Here is a 25,711-nt window from a genome sequence, read left to right on the forward strand (position 1 = left end):
GCGAGCGGCCCACGCCGCCGGGCCGGGCTGTGTCGCTGCTCGCGACCCTTCGCACCGTGCCCGGGCCGGGGGAACGCCGCTCCCGCCGCCGCACTCCCCCGCCCGCCCCCGGCGCGCCGCCCCCGGGTCGCCGCTCCCGCCCTGTCCGCCACTGACGCAGTCCGTGCCGCACCAGCTCCAACATGGCGGCAGCGCGGCGGGGCTGAGCAGCGCGGGGCTTCAAGGGCCGCCAGCGGGTGAGTGCCGGCCACGCCGCCGGGCAGCGCCGGGCGCCGACGCGGCCGAGTGTGGGCCGTCGCCCGGGCCGCGCCGGAGGCCGGGCGGACGGTGGAGGAGGAGGTCGCAGCGCCGCGGGGCCTGAGCTTCGGTCACGGCGCGGGTAGGAGCTCCGGCCCCTCCCGGCCGCCGCTTCGGAGCGGGCCTGGGGCGGCCGCCCCCGCTACCTCCTCGCACCCGCCCCTCGCAAGGCCCGGCTGCCCGTGTGCGGGGGGCAGGCAGACCGTGGCGCTCGGCGCATCCCGGGTGAGGGCGGCCCGTGGGAGGGAAGAGGTGTGAGCCGCTGCGAGCGCGGCCCGAGGCTGGCGGGAGCGGCAGGGTGGGTGAAGCGGCGCGCGGGGCCTGGCGCACATCGCGCCGGGGTCGGGTCTGCCAGGCCGGCTGTGCCTCTCCGCCCGCTGGCTAGCCGCGGGTCTGTGCCCGCAGCGAGCGCCCTGCTCGGGCTCGGGTGCTGGCTGGGGAGTTTGAATGAGTCTTCCCTCCTTCCCTAGACGAGGAAGGAACGGGGCTGTCTGCGTGCCACATGTTCTCCCCTCTGCAGGCCTCTCCTAGGAAAGTGGAGCCTGTAGGAACTACCGTGTCTGGCAGGAGACTTCTCTGCCTCTCTCTTTTAGGGGTTTCCAAAGGCGTTCCAAAGACTTCTATGAGTATTGAGTTCAAGGCTCATTTTGTTTGTAGCCATGACCAAACTATAAATACTGCGTATGTATGGCTGTACTTTGAGGCCTTGAAGAGGCTTTGAGAGACTTAAAAGACTTAAGAAATAGCTCACTGAAACTGTGGCCAGAGTATCTGTTGTAGTGCTAAACATTGCCTTTAAGGTCAGTCACAATTAGAAACTTTATAAATAATGCTAAAGTCATTTTGGCCAGTAGTTTCCTAATGTTTGACTGGATTAATTAATTATATTTAGTAGTCATCTGAGACCTTATTTAAGAGAAGCATCAGAATATTATCTTGCATATAGTCTTATTTTCTAAGATGTATTTTTTTCTGAGAGAATATTTTGGAGGTTTCATGGGTTTTTTCCTATATTGTCAGCAGAAGAGGCTGTTCTTTGGGCAAGGATAATTGTTACTAGTGTTTTTTTGGTGTGGTTTTATGTTGTTGGGCTTTTTTAAAATCTTTTTCCCGCCATTTTGTTTCACTGTTTCCATTGCATTGGGGTCCAGCTTGGCTCAGATTTTTAGGTGCTACCACGATAAAAATATGGTAACAATTTGTAGGTTAGACATGATTTATGAAGCATTAGTTTGTCTAAACTCACAGAGCTTGATTTATCCATTTGTAAAAATTATTTATAAATATTTCAGAAATAATGTGGTTTCCTGTATGTGCAATAGATCTGAAGGGTAGCATAAAAAGGATAGCAGCATTAGTAGTTCTCTGAGAGGACCCTTTGGGACTATATTTCTCATTAAGACTTCCCATTCTTTCAGTCCTCTTCTGTGAAACAAACATTATTGCTTTAATTAGCTAGCAGTCATAAAGCTGCTATCAAGAGAAGATTTGGGTTTTTTTCCTCACAGGATCTCAGAAAATCTGGGGATTATGAGGGAATTCAGAGTGAAAATATGTAACAGAGTGAAGGATTTTAGTGTGTTGCAGCATGATTTCTCCACTACCAGTTCACTCCTCCATGCAATGGTAATTTAGGAACCAGCTTCCATTTGGAGGAGAGTCAGTGAATGCTAGGGAAAAAATGTGGCCATCTTCTAATGCAGTGAGGTTTAGGTCAGAGGCTGGGATGAAGCATAGAAGGGATCTAGAGGAGTAGAGGAAGGGGTAGAACACGAGAATAAAACATGATACAGGGTTTTTTTGGTTATGGTTGACAAATATGGGTCTGCATTCAGAGCTGTCTCTTACTGTTGAATGGTTGTCTTGCCTTACTCTTATCTTCAGTAACAGGTAGGAAAGGATTCCACTGCTGAAATTAATTTTGGGATTTGCATGACTTGGAGATTACACCCTGTAAGAGGTTTTCCCCCCCTTTATAAAATTGCCTTTTCTTGGCACTTTTTAAGTTTTAAAATAAAAGTTCATGGATCCAGGCCTATTGAAATTCACACCAACAAATGCACTTACTGTGTACAGATCTGACAGAAAACACCTGCATTTTTTCACAAATCAGGAAAAAAAGTACTTTCCGTGTAAATTAGATAATAGAAAATGGTGGCTAAGACTTGACAACATAGATTTTTAGTTGCAAGTGATAAGAGCATGGTTGGATATTTTAACATTTTTCATTGAAAGAATCCCTTTTCTAGAAAAATAAAGGGGATGATCCAGTAGGAGCCTGTATTTCTGTGTAAACAGTTTCAGAATGTTGCTACCTTCTCAGCTGAATTTTATGTTCTCCCAGCTGGGGTGTTAAAACTGGGTATGCATTCATTATACTTTAGTACAAGAAGACAAAATTCATGTTCATAATTGCAAGAAGTCATACTGAAAGAGGTATAAGTGATATACCAGTGCAGTAGGGTTAGGAGTATGTACTGCATATTTAGTCAGGACCTATCTACGGGTGATAGATATTTTCTAAAGTCTCCTTTGCCTCATGTCCGTGGAAGACAACAGTTGATATTGTCAGGTGTCTGATTTCCTTTTTTAGAGGGAAACAAATCCTGTGTCAGTAGTCCAGTAAGTACTTGTAGCATTGTTGTAGAGAAGAGGCCTGGTGAAAAGTGGTATGAATCCCTTTTCGCCTGCAAAAATGTTGAAAGTTTTGTTTTATTTTATGGGTGGTTTTTCTTTTCGAGGGACTGTCAGATTGAAAGCTTATAATGCGTGATTTTTAATGATGGCTTGAAAGTCTTCCTACATAAATTTCATAGATCTGTGTAGAAAGCAAATGTTTTCTTTCTTAGAGGTGTGTTAAATCCATGTGATTGCAAAGACGTCATCCTAAATCTGCAGTGTGTTCCAGTGTAGCACATTATTCCTAAATTTGGCAACAAAAATCCTGTGCTGCCGGTTAGTGAAGTGGAAAACAAAAAATCATTTCTTTAGATGTCATTTCTGCTAATTCAGAGTTTTGAGATCGTGAAGTCCAGAGAAAAAGATGGTGGTGTTTAGGGAAAAATGCTAAGGAAATTTTGGAGATAGAGGGTTCATATGTTTAGGTTTTTGTTCACATCTTTGGTATCATGCTAACACAGCTGCAAGCTCTGTCACAGGAATGGATCTGTGAGCAAATTTTCATGTCTCCCATTTCACAATCACAAATTCACTTTTAGTTTAATCCATACTGGAAAGAACTTGTAACATTTTTAGTCTGTGCCTTTGCCATCACTTTAGGCTACTGCTGCCATCTTGTTCTGTGGATGGAGGAGGAAAGGGTAGTTTCTATGCAGCCAGGTAGCCACTTGTATGCAAGTTAAACATGTGGGTGTAGGAACCCTCTATTGTAGTATCAGCCCACGTTTTTATTGTTTTCAAGTGAGTGACTGCAGCCACAGCCTTAAAGAATATATGTTCTGTGTTCACTTTGTGCCTTTGCGTTTTGTGAATCAAAAGCTTTGCTTTAAAATACATTTCTGGAGATTCTGCATGCCTGTCTTTGAAATATGTATCGATGTAGTTTAGTCTTGCTGCCTTTAGATGGTGTGAAACAAAGTGCTAGTAATGTGAATTTATGCACTTTATTGTTTGCTTCGTTTGGACATTGAAGATCAGTGCAAGTAATTTTAAGTTGATGCAAGGAAGCACATTCAGAGGCAAGGTAAAGGAGAAATTAACAATCTGGAAGAACTGGCGATGACAGGGAAGCAAGGGAAGGAACAGACACAATGTATCTTTTTCCTCCTAAATATGTCTTTGCTTACTATTCTGTCCTCTACTGGGACTGAAACAAATCAGTAGTTCAGCACAATTATAAATAAGGTTGTTTTTTCCCTCCTATAAAACGAGGAAATGCTGCTGTATTGCTGCTTGCTGTCACCTTGTTTGGGATGCATGACATGCTGATACTCAGTTGATGTGCATCTGTGAGTGCTTTCTAGCCTGTTCAGTCAAAAGGCTCTAATATGTGTTAAAAAGTATTATTACCAGATGCCTGCTAGCATAGGTGATTTTTGGAAATAAAATTCCCCAATATGTGTTTTTTAAACACATCAACAAATATCAGTGATAATCCCTGCTGAAAAGATGCTTGTGAACAGTTTGGGATAGTTATCTTTTTCCATTGGCACAGATAATTTTGGAGCTACTGGCAGCCTGGCCTTGAGCTGGCCAGCTTTATCCTGCAAATATTTAAACAAAATAATGAGACTGGTGGAGGTGTGAAGTAATGTAAACCCTGAGGGACACAGTTGGTGAAATGTTGGTTGTGGATGCAGCTGTTCTGACAAGACTGAGTACTTTTGATGTATTCATCAACAAATACCAGTATGCTCTAAGCTGAACTGTAATTCTACTTTCAGACCTAAAAGAAACAAGCCCTTTGTTTAGATATGCTGAAGTGATGTTCTAGGTGCTTGGTTGGCTTTAGGTTTTTTTTGGTTATGGATTCTACTTAGACTTAGTAAGAGCCTCTTCAAACAGAAGGTGGTTGAGAATAATGAATAATTTGAAAATTTCAGAGTAGTACTTGGGCTGATATTTTGTCTCGTCTTAGAGTTTGGGAAGAAAAAAGTGAGCTGACTTACCACGATTGTCCTGAATAGCACATTTTTTGAATGTATGTATAGTAAGCATCTTTTGGGTTGACATCAAATTCATATTCCTTTCACTAGTGAAATTCTGTCAAGTTCACAATTAAAAAATGCAGGGTATTGAGGGTTAAGAATATCCATGTTATAACTGAGAAGAAATTTTGAGAAATAGCACAAATCATTTAAGCCCTGTTGTTATCAGACATGTATGTAGTGCTGCTGAGCTCATGATTTTCTGACTTCATTGTTGATATTTTCTGACTTTATTCTTGGCATAGTTTTGGTGGTTTTCTTTGTTGATTTAACATTCAGACCGCCTGTGCTTGCTTTTAATACCGACAGGTTTTAAATGATGAGAATGTAGAAGATTGTGTTTGGTGTTACTACATGAATAGAAATTACTACTTTTAAGGACCATTTGTAACTTTGCCCTGTAGCACATCAGGAAAAGGTCTGGCTGAAATAACAGTTCAAAGTATATTCTAAGTATATTGGAGAAGAAGCACTCACTTGACTAGTGAGGTAGGTAGGTAGGATAAATGTCACTGGCGTCTTAGCCTGGTTTTCTGGGCACCATGAGCTTGAGAGTGAGATGAATTTGCTTGGCATGGTGTCCATTCAGGGGGTTCATACTGACCCATTGCCATACCCATTATTTACAATGTAGTGCAGCTGGTGTTTAGGGGTTATTATTGGAGGATTTAGGGAGAGTGCAGGATACATTGGAGGTAATGGTTAGAATATGGACTAACTTTGTTCCACTGTTCATGAAACAATGTAAATGTAGAAAAACATCAAATTCAGAAAACTTGGTAGGGGTAGGGAGTTGGGTAGAATTCTTTATTTCTGATTTCTCTCTCCCATCATCTACAAAACAGAGTTAAAAATTGACTGACATAGGTATATTTATATTTATAGCTTTACTCATTATCAGTATTTGAAATTAAAATTATTTCATGTATTATTTCACGTGTCACATATTATTTCACCTATTGTGTATTAAGATAGTTGTCATTTATTTTGGCTAAAATACCGTATATAAATGTTAAGGCATACCTCTGCATTTCTCAAGCAAACTGCTTGTGAAGCAGGAAATTCCTTCTCACTAAAGCATTAGAATTGAATGCTTAAAGTTTAGAGTACAAGCAGCCAATCAGTTGTGGTACTGATGCTCCTTAGAGTCTCAGGTCAGTTAAAACTGTCAGTTCTAGCACCAAACAATATTTATTACAGCATTTATCGTGAAAGGTTTCGTTGAAAAAAGTATCGCCATGCAGCTGTGTGGTCTGTTGTGCCCCTGACAGTGAATGGCTGTGCTTTGGCTGGTCTCAGTTCTGAAAGCAGCCTGTCCACACCCACCCATCTCATCCCCTCCCTTGGCCACACCCTGCAGTCCTTGCTGCTCGCAGTCTGTGCAGCGGTGCGGTCACTTGGGCAGCCTCCTGCTAACCTGATGGCATCGGAGTTTTCAGCTATGGGTATCTTCTCTGTTTCTCTGCTGGCTACAAAATTGGTTGTACTAATAGGAGAGAAATGCTATTTCAATTCAAGCAGACTGAGATAAGCCTGCTGCTTTGGACCAGGGTCTGGCTTGTGTGTATCATTGTATTTGTTACACACCTAGAGAATATCTAGTGAGATATTCTGCATTTTTTTAAAATCTTCTCATGATAAAAAAATCATATGAATAATGAACTACTGAGTGATGTTTAATTTAAACCAGTCCTGCATTGTTCCTGATTTTTGCTGTGTAATCTTAGCAAAATGTTAGGAGTGACAGCACAAGTAGGGATAATATAGGCTAACATGATTACACTGCTGTCTTGATTTTTTTACAGCCTCTTGTTCATATGCTGAGAGTGACAGATGGTAACAATTGAATTTTTCAAGCATGTTCTGTGGTACAGCTATGAGTGAAGCTTTAGGAGAGATGTGTGCAGTATGTCAGTTAGATTTGAGCCATATTTTCTGGCAATAAAAAATAATTAGGACTGAAAATGTATGGATTATATTCCAAATTCTGGAAAAGGTACTCATGTCTTATAGATCCTTTTGCTGTCACAGTTTGGTTTTTTTTTTTTCCCAATCTGAAGCAACTCGGAGAGGGTAGGCATTTAGAAAAAGAAAAGAATATGATTGTACAAAATGTTGGAATGTTGGAGATGCAAATGGAATTAAGACATAGCTTGTTATGCAAGAATAAAAGGATTTATATAGTCCAAGGCAAAAGTTGCATTAAAATTCTCTATAAGGAATCATCGAATCATTTAGGCTGGAAGAGCTCCTTAAGACCGTTGAGTCCAATAGTAAATCTAGCAGTACCAAGTCTACAACCAAACCATGTCCTTCAGCAGCACTATGCATCTATACATCTTTTGAATGATACCAGTGATGGTGTCCCAAGAGATAAACAATGACATAAAAGGCAGAGACAATGAAAAACCAAAATAATTTCACTTAGCAGCAGTTGTGGACAGAAATACACCCTTGTATTTTTTTTGTCAAGAATGGTTTGAATCCTAATTGGAGCAATGCTTGGTAACTGCCGTGACAGGAATCCAGGTAATACTGAATTTTGAAATTTGAAAATGGAATGGTAAAGTCTTGTCCATATCTTGCAGAATCTTTTCCTTTTGTATTTCCCCACCTGAAGTATGGCACTCAAGTTTAAATTTAATGTTATTGCAGCAAACATGAAGAAAATCACTCATTTGGGGCTACAACACATGAAAATGACCTTAAGTACTTGGCATTTTTTGAACTTCAAAAAATGCTAATGTTTGCTGTCTGGGGTTTTTAGTTTGCTTTTCTGCAGTTTTTATTGACTTTTGTATTGGCTTACAGCTGTATTGACTTACACATGATTTCAGTGCACGGAGGGGAAAACTAAATTTTATTTTTATTGCTTACAGTAATTAGACTTCTGAAGCCATGGGAGTAAAGGTCCAGAGACCTCGTTGCTTTTTTGACATAGCCATCAACAATGTACCCGGTAAGAAAATTAAAGTATCAATTCAGTAGCATAATAGTCATATGAGATACGTATAGGAACAATGCAAACACTATTTAACTTTACAATAAATATGGTGGTCTTTTTTTTCTAGCTGGAAGAGTGGTCTTTGAATTGTTTTCAGATGTGTGTCCAAAGACATGTGAGAATTTTCGCTGCCTTTGCACAGGTTTGTAGATTTTATTATTTAATCTGTAATTTTTAATGTAATGCCATGTTAGCTAGTTTGATGTCTGTTATTATTCATGACGTTTTCTTAAATATGAAAGTAAGTTCAAAATTGGTTTGTGACACCTCCAAATATTTAGCTGATGGTGCACATATGAGCCTACAAATATGATGTAAAGCAAAGCAGTTGTAGCTTTGGCTTAGTGTGTTGCAGAGAGTGTATACTAACCAACTTTAAATACGGGCATAGTAAGCTGATTTTCTGTTACTAGCACAGATATTACTGTTCACATTATATAACATCATCCAGTCTTGAAAGGTAGCCAACAAGAGGTCAACCATGCAGACTTAGGTTTCAGTCTTATGATACTTTGTGGAATTTGAAAGGTGATGCTTTTATTCATCAGTTGTTTTTTCTGTTATTTTAATTTCTTGATGGACACTGGTGATTTCTACTCCTATTAAAAGTGTATTTCTTGAGGAAAATACTCGGGAGATTCTCCCTTGGAAACATTTACAAAGAGAATTACTTTCCTGTGGACTGCATACTTTTGTTGCAAATGCCGACAGTTTAGCAAAACTTGAGTTTATTGTTGCAAGAATAACTTTGTGAATACGTAAATAGCGTATCTGCTTTCTGTCTTCAGTTTTTTCTGCTTCCTTTCCTTCCAGCTTGGTTATTTTTCAGGTCAAGAATCTGTGGCTGTTAATAGCGAATCCCTCAGCAGTACTAATATGATCTGAATCAGATGTGGATACATGATTACATTCATGTTAACTAGATCATGCAGCACACCATTCAGGATGTCTGCAGGAGTGTAGGCATTATCTGATCTGATGAGTTTAATGGCACAAAATCAGATTATGAAAATTTGTTAATGAATTTGACCTTTAATGATTTTAATGGCTGTGACTCTGTTAACACGTGACTGTGGCATTCTTGATCTGCTGTCAATCTCCCAAAAGTCAGATTATTGAATAAAGGTGTTACTCCCTACTGCTGCTTTATATTTGTGAATTGAAGTCTTCAACAGCATTTCAGGTCAGCAACACTTATAACTAAGTTCATCCTTTGTTGCTGACATCCATTATGAAATTCAGATCCTGAACTATTTTGCTGCCTTAACGCATATAAGAATAGTGGGGAAAATATGCTGAAAGTTTGATACTGATCATCAGCAAATTATTAAAACTTTTAATTTTTGTTTTCCTTACTCATCTTTTTTTCTGGAAGTTTTGAAAAGTGTGTGCTGCCTTTGTAAAACAGGGATCGACAGCTCCATGTTTTCCTGGCATATGCTAAGTTAGTGGAACATACACAGCTTCACATTTATCAGAGTTCCAATCAAAAGTGGGGTTTTTTTCTAGCTATTCAAATCCATATGGAGACAGCAGTCTGTAAGTTCAGAGGAACTGCCCTTGACAAAAGTTGCCAGTTTAATTGCTCAGAATAAGATCATAGGAAGATGCTGTCTAACAGTTTGCCAGCATGAAGAGGAAGTGGTCTTCCCTGAGAAGTCCCACTGATTACCTTACTGTTACCTTCACAGGACCCACCATGAGCCATTAATCTTGCTAACTCAGCAGCAATCCTCTCTCTTTGAGCAGGGAGAGGCCATTGTGTTGTAGCTGAAGCAGAGTGTGCTAAAACAGCAGAGCTAATGCGAGGGAGGAAGATAGCAGTTGTCATCATGAGCGAGAGGGAATGAGAGTCCTCTTCCTTCCCCCTGCCTCTATGGCTTTCTTAGAAGTTTTTATGGTACCTTAACCTTGCTGTATTTTAAATACAGATCTGATTGTTTCTGAGCAATACCAGTTGTCATAAATGTTAACTGGATGTTTTGCTTCAGTCAATTTGCATGGCAGTGACCAGGGTTGTATACTAATGTCAGTAAGGAGTTCTTCTAGTATAACTGTAAAGACAGAAAATAGTTTCTGCACTGCTTTCTTAAATGCCAGTTTCTGACAGGTAAGTCTGCCTCACAAGGTTTTTCAGAGCACAGATGATGATTTTGGTTGAGTGCTTTACGTAGAACTTTTTTTGTTAATGAAGATTCTACAGATGCAGAGAGTAATTTTTGGTTTTGTTCATTTTCTTTAGGTGAAAAGGGTACAGGAAAGTCCACCCAAAAGCCATTGCATTACAAAAGTTGTCTGTTTCACAGGGTTGTGAAAGATTTTATGATCCAAGGAGGCGACTTCAGTGAAGGTATGACATGAATCCTTAAAGAAAATTTTGCCACTTATGTAATAAAACATTGCAAAAGTTCTATATAGAACCATTTACTTTAATTATTTTCTGACAGATATCACTGCTTTTTCCCCTTTCTTCTGTGTGAGAACCTTTCCATGAGAACTTGTGTGAATGCATATATAGAAGTTTATTATACACTTTTGCTCAAGTTATGTCAATCATTCAGAGAACTAAATACCTGCTATTGAAAGGTTGAAGCATGAGAATTAAATATTGTATTTGCTGCTGGCAAATAAAGAAAAAAGGGAGACTGTTGCTGAATACATGGGAGAATACTTTCTTGTTCTCCAAGTTTTTTGCTTCTGGATTAAAAAGATGCATCTTGATTGTGTTTGCATATCTTGAAGTGTAATGTCAATGACTTGGATGCAGTTACGTCAGTATTATGAAGTACCTTCTACATAATGTAACTCTTTTAATCACTGCTTTAACTGTCACTTTTCCTCTTTTAAGGAAATGGCAGAGGAGGAGAATCCATTTATGGTGGCTTTTTTGAAGGTAAGAGTTCTATCAGTCTGTTCTATTTTGGTGTTAAAATAAACAGTTACCCTTTATGTTCTGTAGTCTCTGTTCTGTAAACCTGAATTCCATTTTTTCAGATTTTGTCTGGTCTTAAAGGCTTTTGACTGTCCTGTTTAAGTTATTTTTCTTTTAAGATATGAACCATTTTAGTGAATGAAAAACTAAAACGGAAGTCCTTTATATTTGTCACTTTTACCAGACTTACATTTTTATTGCTAGTTTTAGACATTTACTTTTGGCTTGCTCAACTAGCTAAAAGCTGGGAATCGTCTTCTCTTTGAGGGAAAAGGAGAAAGGTGTTGATGGGATTGGGTTTCCTCACAAATTGTTATTTAAAAAACACACAGAGCCCTGCTTTCCTGAACCCAAGATGAATTAGAGTTTTAGTTTTCCCACAGTCCTGGTTCTTTCTCAGCCAGCATTGCAGAAGAAGCTGCTGCGTTTCTCAGTCTGTCTTTGTCCACAATGTAGTGGAGCATCTGTGTTTATTGGAGCAGGTGTTGTGTTACACCTAAGCCTGGGTGCTGGGTGATGCCACCCAGGGAAGGTTAAGCCCCTCTCCCCTCCCAGATACTTTTTTTTGCCATTGGTTGTTGTCTGAGCTTGGAGGACGCACAATGATTATTCACTGCTGTAGTTGGGCAAGGCTGCAAATTTATATCAGACCTTGAGTGGAATCAGCAGTTTGCAACTGCCAAAAGAGGGAGGAGGCCTTACCTTGCACTGACTGTCCAATCAAACTTTAGCCTGATTCAGCTTGCTAAAATGCCTAAAGATTATTGCAGCAAAAAAAAATTATATAGTCCCATGTTAGTGAGCGGATCCAATTTGGCAAGCATAAGAAGACAAATGAGTAGCTGGATTTGAGGAGATGTATGGCTGGGAGAAAGGGAAAATTGAGCACAACCTCCACTTACCTTCTGGCAATAGCAGGCTGGCTGTTTAACTTGGCTGGTCACATTATGGAACTGAATTTGTGGAAAGTTTTGCTTTTGTGGATCAATTAACCATAAGATTAGATTGACACTTGATGCTATTGTACAGGTGATTGGAGAGTGAGTGGGACCATCCCTTTCATGGCTAGTGACAGTAGCATTATGAATATTGTACATTTTTCTTTGTTAATACTCCTTGCTGCCATCTGTATCCAAACGGTATTGAGCAAATGTCCTCATGTCTGCAGAATTTTCTTCCCCCAAAAGCCTTTTTGCTGTTTTGGGAAAGAAGGGAGACTATTATTTCTTACAGGTGTCTTAAATGAAGAATAGTGATTACATTTAGACTTTTTTCATTTCATAGTTTCATTGGGATTTAGTTTGAACTGCGAACAATTCCTTGCTCAAAAGAAGTAGGATTCATTGAAGTTAAACTAATTTTCATAACGGCTAACTTGATAAATTCTTCTTTGTCTGTCAGACAAACAAGTTGTTTGGGATTCCTATCAAACTCTCTATGTGTACTAAAAAAAGCAGAACAAGAAAATGCCTGAAAATTAGGGATATATTAGGCGTTAATACACAGCTTCTGTTCCAAGGAGAAATAGAGCAACAACTTAAACATCTCTGCTAGCATTTGTAGGAGACAGATCTTTTGTGCAAGAGTACTAAATTTTAATTTTTTTTCCTCTCAAGCTATAAACCATTGGATTCATATTTCTCCTTGTTACATAGAATGAACAGAATGATGTTTTAAAAATAGCTGTTATTTTTAGTCTATTTTTGATACAACTTTTCCTTCAAGTGACTAACAGATTTTTTTAATCAGGATTAATTTACTTAGATGATAGCATTTACCTAAGCATATATCGTATGCTTAAAAAGTAACTGAAAACACTTTCTTTAGATGAAAGTTTTGCTGTAAAGCACAACAAAGAATTTCTCCTTTCAATGGCCAACCGAGGGAAAGATACAAATGGTTCACAGTTCTTTATGTAAGTATTGAAATGTCTTGAAATGTGTATATAGTTTCCTGTTTGTAAGCTGTTAAGGGAATCCTTTTAAATTTTGAAGACTAGCTCCTGTGCAAAGCCAAAGTTGATGGTTTTTTACCAGGTTGCCTGGAAGCAGCCATTTTCCTAATGTACTTATTTTTACCCCTAATCTGCTTATTTGTATTTAATTTTCTGTGCAAAGGGGTTTTCAGTAGCTGTGTTCTAACTTGGACAAAAAAGCAAACCTGTTAGTTCCTTGTAAAATTCTTAGTGCTCTAATAAATTGTTTTCAGGAAGGTGGCAAAACAGCTCTGGGTGTTCTCCAAAGTAGTAGAGGGCTTTTTCTAATCACAAAATATCTTTCCAGTACACTCTTACTTATAGGTAAAACTTAAATTCTAAAAATACATTGTGGTAGACTCTTTTAAAATTAAATTATCTACAGAAAATATTCTCAAAATACATCACTCTTACCCATGTTTCATGGGCTTAGTTAACATAATGAGTTGTGGATGTCAGCATTAAAACTTTTTTTGGGATTTCCAAATGATCATTACTCTAATCATCCCAGTTTTCTACTCTTCCATAACTGACACGTATGCCTTAGTAATGCTAGTATGGGGAAAAGCTGAGACGGAGTCAGTTCTTCTGTGTCAAGTAATTTCTAGATGCAGATACTTTTTCTTCCAGTTTTCTGGTTATTTTCTAATGTGTAAAAGGTTATTTGCATTTTTCCTGCAGACTTTTGTATCTGTTCATGGTAGTATTCATATAATTCAATAAGTAGAAACATATCATATCCTATATGAGGGTTCTGTCTAAAAATCTATGTGCAATTTTGGGGTTTTTTTTCAGTGAAATGTAATAATCAGAGTGTTTCATTGAATAGCTAGTATCACATATGAAACATAAAAATATTTTTAACTGCACACAAACATAGACTGATATATATTGGTTTTATTCGATTTTCTTAGTACACTCAAAATAATATTCACTTTCCTATGTGTAGATTACACCTTGAACGCTGACTGCTTTTCACTAATACTGATTTTGTTTTTCTCTTTAAATGAAAATCTGAAAACAACAGAACAACTAAACCTACACCTCATTTAGATGGGTAAATATCTCTTATTTTCTTCTTACATTTGTTTGGGAACTGCCTTGAGAAAGTTAAGTGCTAAGAATACTTACTTTTGTTTATGTTCTTCAGGCATCATGTTGTTTTTGGACAAGTCATCTCAGGTCAGGAAGTTGTGAGAGAAATAGAAAACCAGAAAACAGATGCATCTAGTAAACCATATGCTGAAGTACGCATACTGAGTTGTGGAGAGTTAATTCCAAAATCCAAAGGTAAAGTTGAACTGTACATATAAGGTAATTTTGCTTGTTTTCTTCCATGCTGGCTGCTTATAAAAGTATTTAGAAACTTACTTGTGATAGATGATGGCATGGTTGGTGAAAAGGTTTATAACATTGCAGAGGAATCTGCCTTCTAAAGAACCTAAAAGTTGTTGATGCAAAAGACATTAAAGAACAATCATACGTGCTTTTTTTTTCAAACTTCTCCTGTCTTGAGTTTTCTTACACTCACTACATTTTAGTACCAAGCTGGCAAGCACTTGTCATATCAAGTGGAGTGCTGTGTTAAGATTGGTGGCAGTCTGACTTTATTTAATAACTCGAAAGTATTGAACTTGTTTCAGCTTGCTCTAAGGTAACTCTTCAAAACAGCCACTTAGATTAGAGAAATCTGGGTTTGGCCCTTTAGCTCAAACACTTCATGAGTTACTATAAACTATTCTTAAAGAGGAATATGCCAGAACTTGTCTTTCTTTCTGGAAGGGATGTCCTGCTCTGCCATTGCAGAATTGAGCATGAGCTTGTATCAAGCCTTATTTTATAAGAGAAGCAGAACCTAAGATGTTCCTGTCACCATGGAGAATCTCATTAGCAGAAAGCCAAGATGCTTATTTTGTTTGCTATTTCATTCTTAGCACATTCTGTTATGTACTGGGAAGGGTTGCACCAAGGATTTTGAAGCACAGCACAAGAATAATGGTTTGTTTGGGCAAAGGAAAATACAAGCATTTGAACTTCAGCTTCTTTTTTTTTTCACCTCCTTGTTGCTCATTTGTTGTGATATTTGGTAGAATGACTTTGGCGTCTGAGGCGATCTCTTCAATGCCACAGAATTCCAAGCAGACTTATCTTTTGGCTCCTGACTTCTGAAAGGTTCTGGATCATGCCATGTGTTAGGATACAAATATGGTTTTTTTGGACAATATTTTGGAGCATGGCATCTCTTGGGAAATGCACAGGTGCTGGAACTAGAACATAAAGCAGTACAGCTACAGTATGGGCAAAGCTAGGGAATGATACCCACTTGCATAGCTGTCTTCATTGGATCGTCTTGCTCCCTTGGAAGTCCACTCTAGAACTCTTGAATGACTAAATGAAATTTTTGTCACTGAGCAGTAATGACCTGCAGCCTTTAGGCAGGGCTTTAAAGTGCTTGTCATCCAAAGAGTAAGTGAAATAAATGCAAAAATTTTGTTTCCCCTCTAACTTCTCTTAAAAGAGGACAGGCTTCTGAGAGGATTTGACTTGTGTTGCCTTTACCCTTTTGTCTATGTTCTTGTACCTCTGACTCAGTACTGCTGCATTCATGGCAGCTCTGGTTTCTGTAGCTGGCCTGGTGTGCCCGGGAGGGAGATTGATGCCAGGGTGATGGGATAGCCAGTCCAAGAAGCCTTATGCACCAGGATCAGGCACGTGAAGGGCAGAGCAGAGTGTGGGAGAAGATGATGACCATGATGGGTCCTAATGCACAGCCAGCGTGATAAAGATGCTGTGTGACAGACCATGGTGGAAATTCTGGTGTGTAGAGAATCCTGCTTTTGAAAGGAGAAGGCTTTGAAATTGTTCACTAAATGCCCAGCATGGTGCCTCTGATGAGCTGTGCTGGCCTGAAGCACTGGAAAAAGGAGGAGCAGTGTGACAGCACATCAGCTGAAGCAAGTTTACCAAGCTGTTGTCCAACGGTCACAAGTGGAGCAGGAGAGGTCCTTGGCCTTGTCAGCTACAGGGAGGGGCATCCAGATAGGAGGAGCAGTTTCTGGGATGCAGTCAGTGTCATGCAAGATCATCAACAGAGTCATCTAACAGTGGAACAGTTTGTGGTACAGTACTATGGGAGGTAAAAGCAAAGTGATTATGTGAATTATGAGGCAATTATCAGGGAAGCCTGCTTTTAAGAACTTAATTTTAAGACAAAGGAATAAGGAGGTTGCCTGTGAGGGAACTACAGTGATGAATTTCTGTAAGAGGGTATATTAGGATACCAAGGGAGTCTAAAGTATTTATTGTTTGAGTTTATCTGGTAGGTAACACAAAGAAAGGGATTAGGTCTTCATGGAATGAAAATAGAACTGATACCTGGGTTTAACAGGTAAGATGGCTAAGATGTTAAGATGCCTCTAGCAGAAGGAATCACAGTATAAGCAAGATGGTTGGTATGAGTGTTTTTGTCGTAGGTTAAAGTTGAGGAATGGTGATCTGATTGTCACACAGTGAATATACAGATGAAGTGCTTTATCAACTATGCAAATTATCTCCTTAGGTGGAAGAATTGGATTTATTTAGGAATGAGTGGATGATGACTGAGCTATGCTACTGGATGCTGTAAATTGAATGATGCAGTGATCACAATTACAATATTGCAGAGGCCTAGATAAGCTTTTAACATGGGATTGAAAGGATGATCACCTAGAAAAGTGGAATGTTTGTCATATTTTCCTTTGTTTTTCTTTTTTTTTTAGTTCCTTAAAGTTGGAGGAATAAGTGAAAAGGAGAAGAATTTAAGAAATTACAAAAGAAGAATTTCTCTGGCCTAGTGGTAGAATTTTTAGAAGATCTTACAGTTCTAGGGAAAATCTTAAGTTCTGGGGAGAAAAAAGAAGGAAGAAAGCAAAGTATTAGAAAGTATTTAGAAAGGTTATTACAGACTAGCTAAGCTAATACAGCTCACAAGAAAAACTGTGGAACAAAACCATTACGTTAACTTTCTTAAGGACAGGTGGGAATTTGGTACCAGTTTTGTAGAAGAGGTCCTAGTCAAAATTTCTCTTATTAGGTGAAACCTGAAGCTAAAGGATTTTTTTTATAAACACGTGTAAATATATTGTAAAGAATTCTTTGTATGTAGCTTATGTTGTATAAAACATAATCAGAAAACTTACAAGGTTCTGCAAGTGCTGGACAGTATAAATTTTAGACTTAGTTTCATAAATCCAAATTATGAAAATGTCTTGTTTTCCTAGACATATCCTTTATTGTACTATGGAGAAATAATGTTTTCCCAAAACGTCAATTTGTTCTTAAGCATTTTGATGAAGTAATCTCTTGGCACAATTATAAGAATCTGAGAGTTACAAGATAGAATGGTCCGGTCCATACCAGGATACAAGATACAAAGACTGATACGAGATGGGTGATTTTTCTGAGAAGTTTAGAAGTGTTTGATATTAAAATGTGTCTTTGCTGTTCTGATCTAAAGCTAAGAAAGAAGAAAAGAAGAGACACAAGTCATCTTCCTCATCCAGTGACTCGGAAAGTTCAAGCGATTCAGAATCATCTTCTGATTCATCATCGGATTCTGAGAGTGCTTCAGAAGAGAAATCTAAAAAACGAAAAAAGAAACACAAAAGAAATTCCAAGAAACATAAGAAAGAAAAGAAGAAGAGAAAGAAAAGCAAGAAAAGGTCAGTTTTGAGATTTTTGTTAAACGTACACCACATACAGTACCATTCTCTTAATAGCTACAGACTACGTTTGTGTAAACTAGCAATGCGGGTTTTGCCGTCTGGGAGGTCATTGGTTTCCATATACAAGAATAAATTTTCTGATATGGTAGTGAAGGGTCGTGTTCATGTGCTGATGTACTGCAGCATGTAAAGGAGTAAATGAATGAACTAAGGTTCAGTTTGCTTGAAAAGTTTGAGTGGTAGGTTTGAAATGGGTAGGGATAGTTTGTTGCCATAAATTTACTTCTGTACAATTTAGTTTGAACCATATGTGTTGGAATTTAGGAAAATGTAATATGCAGGAATATAGCAAAATTAAACATAAAATTAATTTATTAACTTCTAATATGTTCTTAAGTAATTAATACTTCAGGTTTTTTTGTCTGATATGCCAAAACTCTTGCAGTTTCATTGGAAGATAATAAAACTGAGAAAGCAGTCTTGCTTCTGAAAATGTTATTTTGAATCTATTTTGTTAAAGTTCAGTGTGAGATAAAAGTTGTGTCAATTTGTCCTGGTTTAGGAAACTCCTAAAGGGGTCCCTCTAAAAAAGCAGATTCAAGTGGCCCTTCCCCCAACTGGTTCAGGAAAGGATTTCGTTGGAGAAAAGTGGAAAAAAGTGTTTATTTAAAAGGCAAAGTATTCACAAGCATAAAAAAAGAATAATATTAAACAGTATAACCTCTCACTGTTCTGAAGGTGTAACAAATTCAGAAAAGCCTTGTCATGGGCTGTAACTTGGCTCACTCAGTCTGTTATTAGTCCCTCTGGTGCTGGAATGCAGTGTCCCTGGCCCTGGTGGCCACAGGTGTGAGCTCCTGGTGGTTTTCTGGGTTTTCAGTCCAGAGCAGCTTCAAATAGTTCCAAGAAAAAGAAAAAGCACAGTCCGGGGAAATTCACTGCCCCAGCCAGCTAAAAACAAACTAAAAGCACAGGAGAGCTCTGTCCCACTGTCTGTGCTGCAGAGAGCACAGGCCAGGGGAGAGGGATATAGGGGAGCACATGCAGCTCCTGATAACAAATGTTGGGATTCTTCTCCCCCTCTTTGCTCTCAGAACCAGTCTTGAAGGTGCAGAAGCTAATATCCAGCATAAACAGAACAGATGATTGGGATTACAAGCATCATAAAGTCACCCCAGGACACAGTACAAGTCACATTTTTCTAAGCTAGCAGTGGAATTTAAGAAAAGTTTACTTAGGGCAATGCTGCCTAAACGCTGTTTTTGTGCACCTAAGCCCTTTTCACAGAAGTTTGTAAATTGCTTGGAATTACTATAGTCTGTAGACAGTTACATATTCTAGTGTAAAATATGAATTTTTAGTCTCTGAAAGTGTTTTGAAAAGAAAATAAACTAAAAAGTGGCATCTAAATAGACAGTATGTCTATGTTCAGTGTTGAACCCTTGTAATTGGTAGAGAAAAAGTGTTGGTCAGAAATCTACTGCTGTTGGATACTTCGGAGCAAATATATCGTGGGGGAAAATCGGTGTTTCTGAAATAGCTCTATTTTCTGAGGTTCTTGTGGTATCATTATATATTGAATTAAGAGAGTTTCTGAATTAATTAAATAGATTGACGGGTATTCCCTCATCCAAATAACTCATTATGCATATTTTCTATATAAAAATAAAGCTCATCCAGTGAAAGTGAAGATGAAAATACTGAAGCACAGCCATTATCTACTGTCCGTCCTGAAGAAATTCCTCCTATACCTGAAAACCGGTTCCTGATGAGGAAAAGTCCTCCTAAAGTAGATGAGAAAGAAAAAGAGAGAAAAAGCAGAGAGAAGGAAAGAGAGAGGTAATATATCTGGTTTAAGCCTGACTATGGTATGGTCACATTACTGTTTTAGAACTCTCATGTTGGATCTTTTCTATATTGAACAGTTCCATGTTGTAAGCACTGCTGGATGAAAAATAGATTTCTCCATTTATTGGAAGCTGTTGTCTTTGTCGTAGAACAAAGGCTTAGTCTTTGAAAATGGTTTTAGTGAGTAAAGAATGTATAATGACTGGCGTAATTACTTTTAGCATATATTGGAACTGTCCAGTCTGAGTCTGTAATTTATTCTTTTTTCAAAAGTAGAAAAACCTGGAAATCTTCTAAAATTATTGTGGTCACAAATTGAAGTTTTACTGTGTAGATGTTACTGTCTGCTGTAAAATAAAATTGTGTGTTTTCATTGAGTTTCTGAAGAGGCTGTAATACTGATTTTCCTTCTTTTTTAATTATTTTTAGTAATCTATCAAACTCACAGTCAACATACCAGAGAAGACTTTTAGTCACCAGATCTGGAAGGAAAATAAAAGGAAGAGGACCAAGGGTAAATGTTTGCAATCTGTTCTTCAAAATAAGCAAGGTGGTAGCACAGTCCCACTGCTGGTGTTACTAGTCATATTCATTGGGATAGTTAATTTTAAAAAAATAGGAGCATCATAATTGATTTGAGGACTGAGGCTTGAAGGAGGACAGAAAAGAGAAGAAGGGGGTGCGGAAAAACCATTCAAATATTTTATTTACGTTAATATGGTAATAGTTAAATTGGTGAATGGAACTAGCTCAAGAAGGGTTCTAGTGAACACAGAACCAGTAATATCAGTGCCAAGAATGTGGGGAATACTTCTCTCCTTTTTGGCAGGGGACAGCTGTCAAATTGGCTCTTTCAGTATTGTGAAGCCATATGCCATGTGCTGCATGTAGCAAATGTTTTTAATAACTGAAGTCTCTATTCCTCCAATTTTTAGTAAAATCCTTAACAAGGGTGAAGTATTGTTTTTGCATTGCCTGTCAAAGATACAAATCTTCATTGTTAGTAAACAAACATTAGCGTTTGTGCAAATTAAAAGTAGCAGAACACCTCTCATTAGGCTACAAAAATCCTGATGTAGACCTTACCTTAAAATCAGTTATTTGATCAGATTTAGTGTATTCCCTCTTTAGTTAAATATCAGATACATTATCAGTAAGTTAGTAACTTGTCAGTGGAAACTTGGTATATACATGTCAAGTGTCATGTTAGGTGCTATGTGGAACTGAGTGCCGGGGTGAAAATCTTGCTTAGGTATCACAGCATGTGAAATTCAAACTAAGGCATGATTTTCTCTTTTTTCCTCCAAGCGTTACCGGACACCTTCCAGATCCAGGTCAAGAGATCGATTCCGGCGCAGTGAAACTCCTCCACATTGGAGGCAAGAAATGCAAAGAGCTCAAAGAATGAGAGTGTCTAGTGGAGAAAGATGGATAAAAGGAGACAAGTAAGATTATTTCTTTCTGGAACATGTGCATATGGGTTTTAAAAAAAAAATTTAGTTCTTAATTTCTTTTTTCTTGTTTAATTAAAAGTGATACGTGTTATCTTGGATTTTCAATTACAATTGCTTTCAAGAAGCCAGGGTGCTGATTGATTATTCCGTTGTGTGTGAGTTTAACCATGCTACTGCAAATGCATAGTTATTAATAAAAATTATCTGATGTGAAGTTTTAGTTGTGAAGCTGTTTCACTTCTGGTTTAATTTTTCAGAGTGGAGGGAAATGAAAACTTTTTAAAAATTGTAAATTTTTCTCTCTAAGGAGTGAAATAAATGAAACCAAGAAAGATAATCAGAAGAGCCCAGGAAGAGGAAGAGAGAGAAGAATATCAGACCACCGGCAGGTTTCTGAAAGTCCAAGCCGAAGAGGGGAAAAAGAGAAGAAAAAGGATCACAAATCCAGCAGTAAAGACAGGGAGACAAGAAGAAATTCAGAAAAAGATGACAAGCATAACAAAAGCAAAGCCAAGAAGAGAGCTAAATCTAGAAGCCATAGTAAGAGCAGAGAGAAATCAAAAAGTAAAGAAAGAGACTCCAGACACAGCAGACATGATGAAAAGAGGCTAAGATCAAGAAGCAAAGAGAGAGACCATGAGAAAGGTAGAGAAAAAGAAAAGCACTATGATTCTAGAGGAAGAGAGAAAGAAAGAAGTAGGAGCAAGGAGAGAAGTAAAAGAGCAGGCTCAAGAAGTAATGAACAAGAGCATAGGAAGAGCAAAGACAGGGAGAAACGCAAGTCAAGAAGCAAAGAGCGTGAGCACGCTAGAGGAAAACACAGCTCCAGCAGCAGAACAAGGGATCGAAGCAAAAGCAGAGATAGGGGTAGGAGAGGAAGATCAAGAAGCAGGGACAGGGATCGCAGTCGAAGTAAGGACTATTCCAGGAATAGAGATAGAGAAACAAGAAGGAGAGGAAGATCAAGAAGCAGAGAAAGGAGAGGTACACCAGATAAATACAGAGGAAGAGAAAACAGGAGGAGGAGAGAATCAAGGAGTTCAGAGAGAGATGAAAGTCAAAGCAGAAACAGGGAGAGGTATTCAAATAGGGAAAGTAGAAGCTCATATAAGAGGAATGATAGTGAAAGCCAAAGGAAGAGGCGTTCAAAAAGCCGTGAAAGTAGTAGTCCTGAATCTAGCAGAGATAAGAAGTCTAGTAGAGATCAGGATAGAAGTCCAGACTCAAAAAAGAGACCAAGTAGCAAAGAGAGAGAATCAAAAAAATCATACTCACGCAGCAGTAAAGAAAAGGAAAAGACCACATCCTCAGCAGAAAAAGAAATAAACCAAAAATCAAAGAGTCAGGAGAGAGATCGTGCCCCTAGTAAAGATAAAAAGTCTGATCGTGAAACAAGTCCTGGAACAGATGATGACAGGCATGGATGAGTTTGTGGACTTAATGTTTCCATTGTCTCAAAGTTTCAGAGACATTTTGGGGAACGCCTTTTTTAAAGATGTGGACTTCAGTTTGGTCTTTTGATAATCTAAAACCTGGATCATTTGTACTGCTAAAGTTTTAATAAACTTGAAATGAAAAACAAATTACATGTGTAATACAGTGTGCTGTGTTTTAAATATTTCATTGGATTATGTATCCTTCTTGTGTGTTGTCAGCTAGAAAGGTAACTTCCATGACACTTTTATTTTTTACCTGATGAGCATAGTTCAGTGCAAGCAATGGCTGCCTGTGAAGAGGCTTGTTCCATATATGAAGAAGAAAGCTGCAGATAAACTACATGTCATCTTAAAGCTAGGAGCGTATTGCAAGGTGTCCATTACTCCAGTCTTGCTACATCTGATTTCAGTAGGTATAAATCCTAAGGAAATTTATTTGTAGACGTAAATTATGTTAGTTTTTATTGTAATCACAAAGTGAATTAATTTAAGTAAATCTTTGTTTGTACTTCTGTCACTGCCAGCAGTAGAATTCATTCATGTAGTAAGGCAGTCATCTGTGTTTGGGAGGTATTTCCTTGTCCTAAAAAAATTTTCAAGTGCTCATCAGCTTATTTTTTTTCCCCTGTAACCTCTCCATTCTGTGCTTTCATGTCATCTACTGCAGAAATGAGTGCTTCAGATACCCTGCTTCAGTTGCCTAATTAGAGGATGCACAGAGGTGAAACAGACTACCAGAGTTTGCAGTGGGGTCAGATAAGGAACCAGGAAATCCTTTCAACTTTTGTTTCTTAACAAGTCCATGAGAAAACTTGCAGTTCTCCAGTACTGGTTTTTGGAGTAGTTAAAACAGAATTTCAAGTAATGTTTTAAAACATGCTCCTAATTTTTTTTAACTGAAATTTGGTTTCTTCCTTGTTTCCACTCATTCTAAAGAATGTAACTCCAAATTCCTTCTCATTCCCTACTATGTCCCTCAAACCAATTCCCTCCCTTTTCTGCTTTCCTCTCCTGCCTCTAGGTCCCACCCAGTTTGTATTTCACCACTACCCCTTCAAGTGGAAGTGAAGGAGTTTGGCTTGTGCTGCTGCAGCAGTGCCCCCCTATGTGCAATCCCCAAAGAGCAGCTGCTATGTGCAGTGGCCTGAAAGGAGATTTGGTACAAACCCCAGCGCTCCTTTCAGTCCATGAAACTATTCACATCTAAGACTAGCAAATCTTGAAAGGTATAAAGGCAAATGACAAGCGTTAACCTTAACCTGTGTCAAAGCAAAACAATACTGTAATTGTTGAAATTTTTGCCAAATCTTTCACTAGATGACACAACTTGCCTTTGCTGTCTTGGTTAATGAGTTGGTTAACATTTTCACTTTGTGATCAGTGTTTGTTTACAGCTGATTTGGAGAAATGCTGAAGTTTGCTTGACATAGTGATCCAGACAGTTTTTATTCTAAAGAAAAATTGTTGTGTCTTGAAAGCAAAAGAAAAGGTAGGATCGTGAGCAACGTAAGCAATGTTTTTAAAGGAAGAAAACCGAAGTGTGTAGAGTGACTTTTTAGCAGAATGGTTAGTGGAGCTGATTTGGCTGTCAAGTGCTTTTTACTTTTTTACTGTGTTTTAGAAACTTCTCCTTTGTATTTTGCATTTCAGTGGTCATTTTACGCAGAAGGTTTAAAAATGTTCCTGGTCCACGTGTGGGTGGATGACACAGCAGTTACTTTAGAGAACTCAGAGTGAACCAAAGACCTTTACAGTGGATCTCTTCTGTCTGAACTTTGTAGGACTTTGGAGAAGTTGTAGTCCTATTTTGGGGGACTGTAGTAAGAGTAAAGATAGGAAGTTAGGCTTCAGAAAAATTTTTGTGGCAGCTTAACCATTCATTTACACTGTGCTATGCATGCTATGTACTTCAGAGTCCCATTTAAAAACTGTTTGCAATGTTGTAAAATAGAGCTGGCACATGAGCAAGCTGTTGCTGAAGAAGTTTATTTGAGCTACTGAGAATATTCTTGCCAATATCACTGAAGCTCATATAAGCATGTAAACAAAACAATCCGCAACTATACTGACTCTGCTGTAGAAGAAGGGGGTGAAATACAGGCAGTCAGCAATACAGCAATCCATAGAATATATTTTTTTTAATTGTGTTTAGTTTGAAATGTCAAAATGGATATTAAATCCAATTGTAGGTTGCAGTTGTAGCTACTTATTTTAAAATATGCACTTGCATACCCTTTTGTATGGACTTTGTTACAGTTTGGAAAGTTATTTGTACAAAAATTGACTTTAATTCTTTCATAGCACATTAATGATTCATCTGAGTTGGTGGCACAAAGCCCATTTTCTTTTTTTTTTTTTTAATGTACTTGGGTTTTGTTCAAAAGCTGGCTACACTAAATTGCAGGTGGTAGGATACAGTTGCCTGTTTTGTATTTGGTAGTAAATTGGTTGGTGGTGAGCACTTTGTTTAGACAGAAACACAATTGCAGTCTTATACAATACAAGGGAGCGTTTGCCAGATTTGTGTTTTTCTTTATCAAACTGGAAATTGAGAATGTTGATTAAGAACTTGTTGGACTAAAGCCCAATCCCAGGGACAGGAAGATGTCCCCAAGCACTAGTCAGGTTCTTGCTGCCTTGTCAGGAGGCACTGACTGTTGCTCTTGCAGTCCTGAGTCTGTTTATTCTCTCAATGTCAGAGCTTTCCTGTTCTCAGCCTCACAGTAGCCACCTTGTGCTGTATTCGTAGTACAGCTCAGTGCCATCTTTGACATCTGTGTCATGTCATTCACTGGCTTTTGGCTCAGAGGACTGGTGTGGAAGAATTTAAGTATTCCAGAGGCAGTAAAAACAATGCTTGTGATCTTTCGTTGTGAATGTGGGAAAAAAGTGGTAGAGTGCAGCTTTCTCTGCTGGTGCCCCAGAACTGACTTTATTCCAGGGAATTAATGAACCCCAATACACAGTGTAAAGTGAGGGCAGGGATTACTGGACTTACTTTGTAAGTGTACATTTAAGTGTCCATACAGGCTTGAAACAACTTCCAAAGGTTAGACATGCTTTCTCTGTTGTATCCACAATAGATGCTGAGATTTTACTAATACCATGCAACATATAGATACCTGGAATGCTGAATTTATAATTGACAGTGGCTTTCCAAACTTTGTTAAAAAGAGACTGTTACTTTATGCTGGATTCTCTGGGTACTGCCATCAACTCAGAAGCAGAAATTCTTTCTGAGGGTGGATAGATAGAATGCGCAGTTATGTAGACACTATTACCTGTAAAAAAATGTGTTGCTGTCTGCTAATTCTTTAACACAGCCATAGTGTTTCAGTTGTTGTTTGTTTCAGTTGGTTGTTTTTAAGGAAGAAAAAAGGCAATGGTTTCATTTT

At 38.5% G+C, this 25,711-nt stretch overlaps 1 protein-coding gene across 1 annotated transcript; it reads left to right on the forward strand.

Annotated features, from left to right (window-relative positions):
* Positions 1–22,472, forward strand: PPIG (peptidylprolyl isomerase G). The gene is made up of 13 exons (XM_084209333.1): positions 1–236; positions 7,844–7,923; positions 8,036–8,110; positions 10,211–10,318; positions 10,817–10,861; positions 12,728–12,815; positions 13,903–13,932; positions 14,026–14,165; positions 17,371–17,575; positions 19,250–19,417; positions 19,856–19,940; positions 20,735–20,871; positions 21,188–22,472. The coding sequence occupies exons 2-13, from the start codon at positions 7,863–7,865 to the stop codon at positions 22,305–22,307; spliced, it is 2,262 nt and encodes a 753-aa protein (XP_084065459.1). The 5' UTR covers positions 1–236; positions 7,844–7,862; the 3' UTR covers positions 22,308–22,472.
* Positions 22,473–25,711: the final 3,239 nt, after the last annotated feature.

Source organism: Fringilla coelebs, assembly GCF_963513975.1.
Source record: "Fringilla coelebs genome assembly, chromosome: 7".
Classification (NCBI taxonomy): Eukaryota; Metazoa; Chordata; class Aves; order Passeriformes; family Fringillidae; genus Fringilla; species Fringilla coelebs.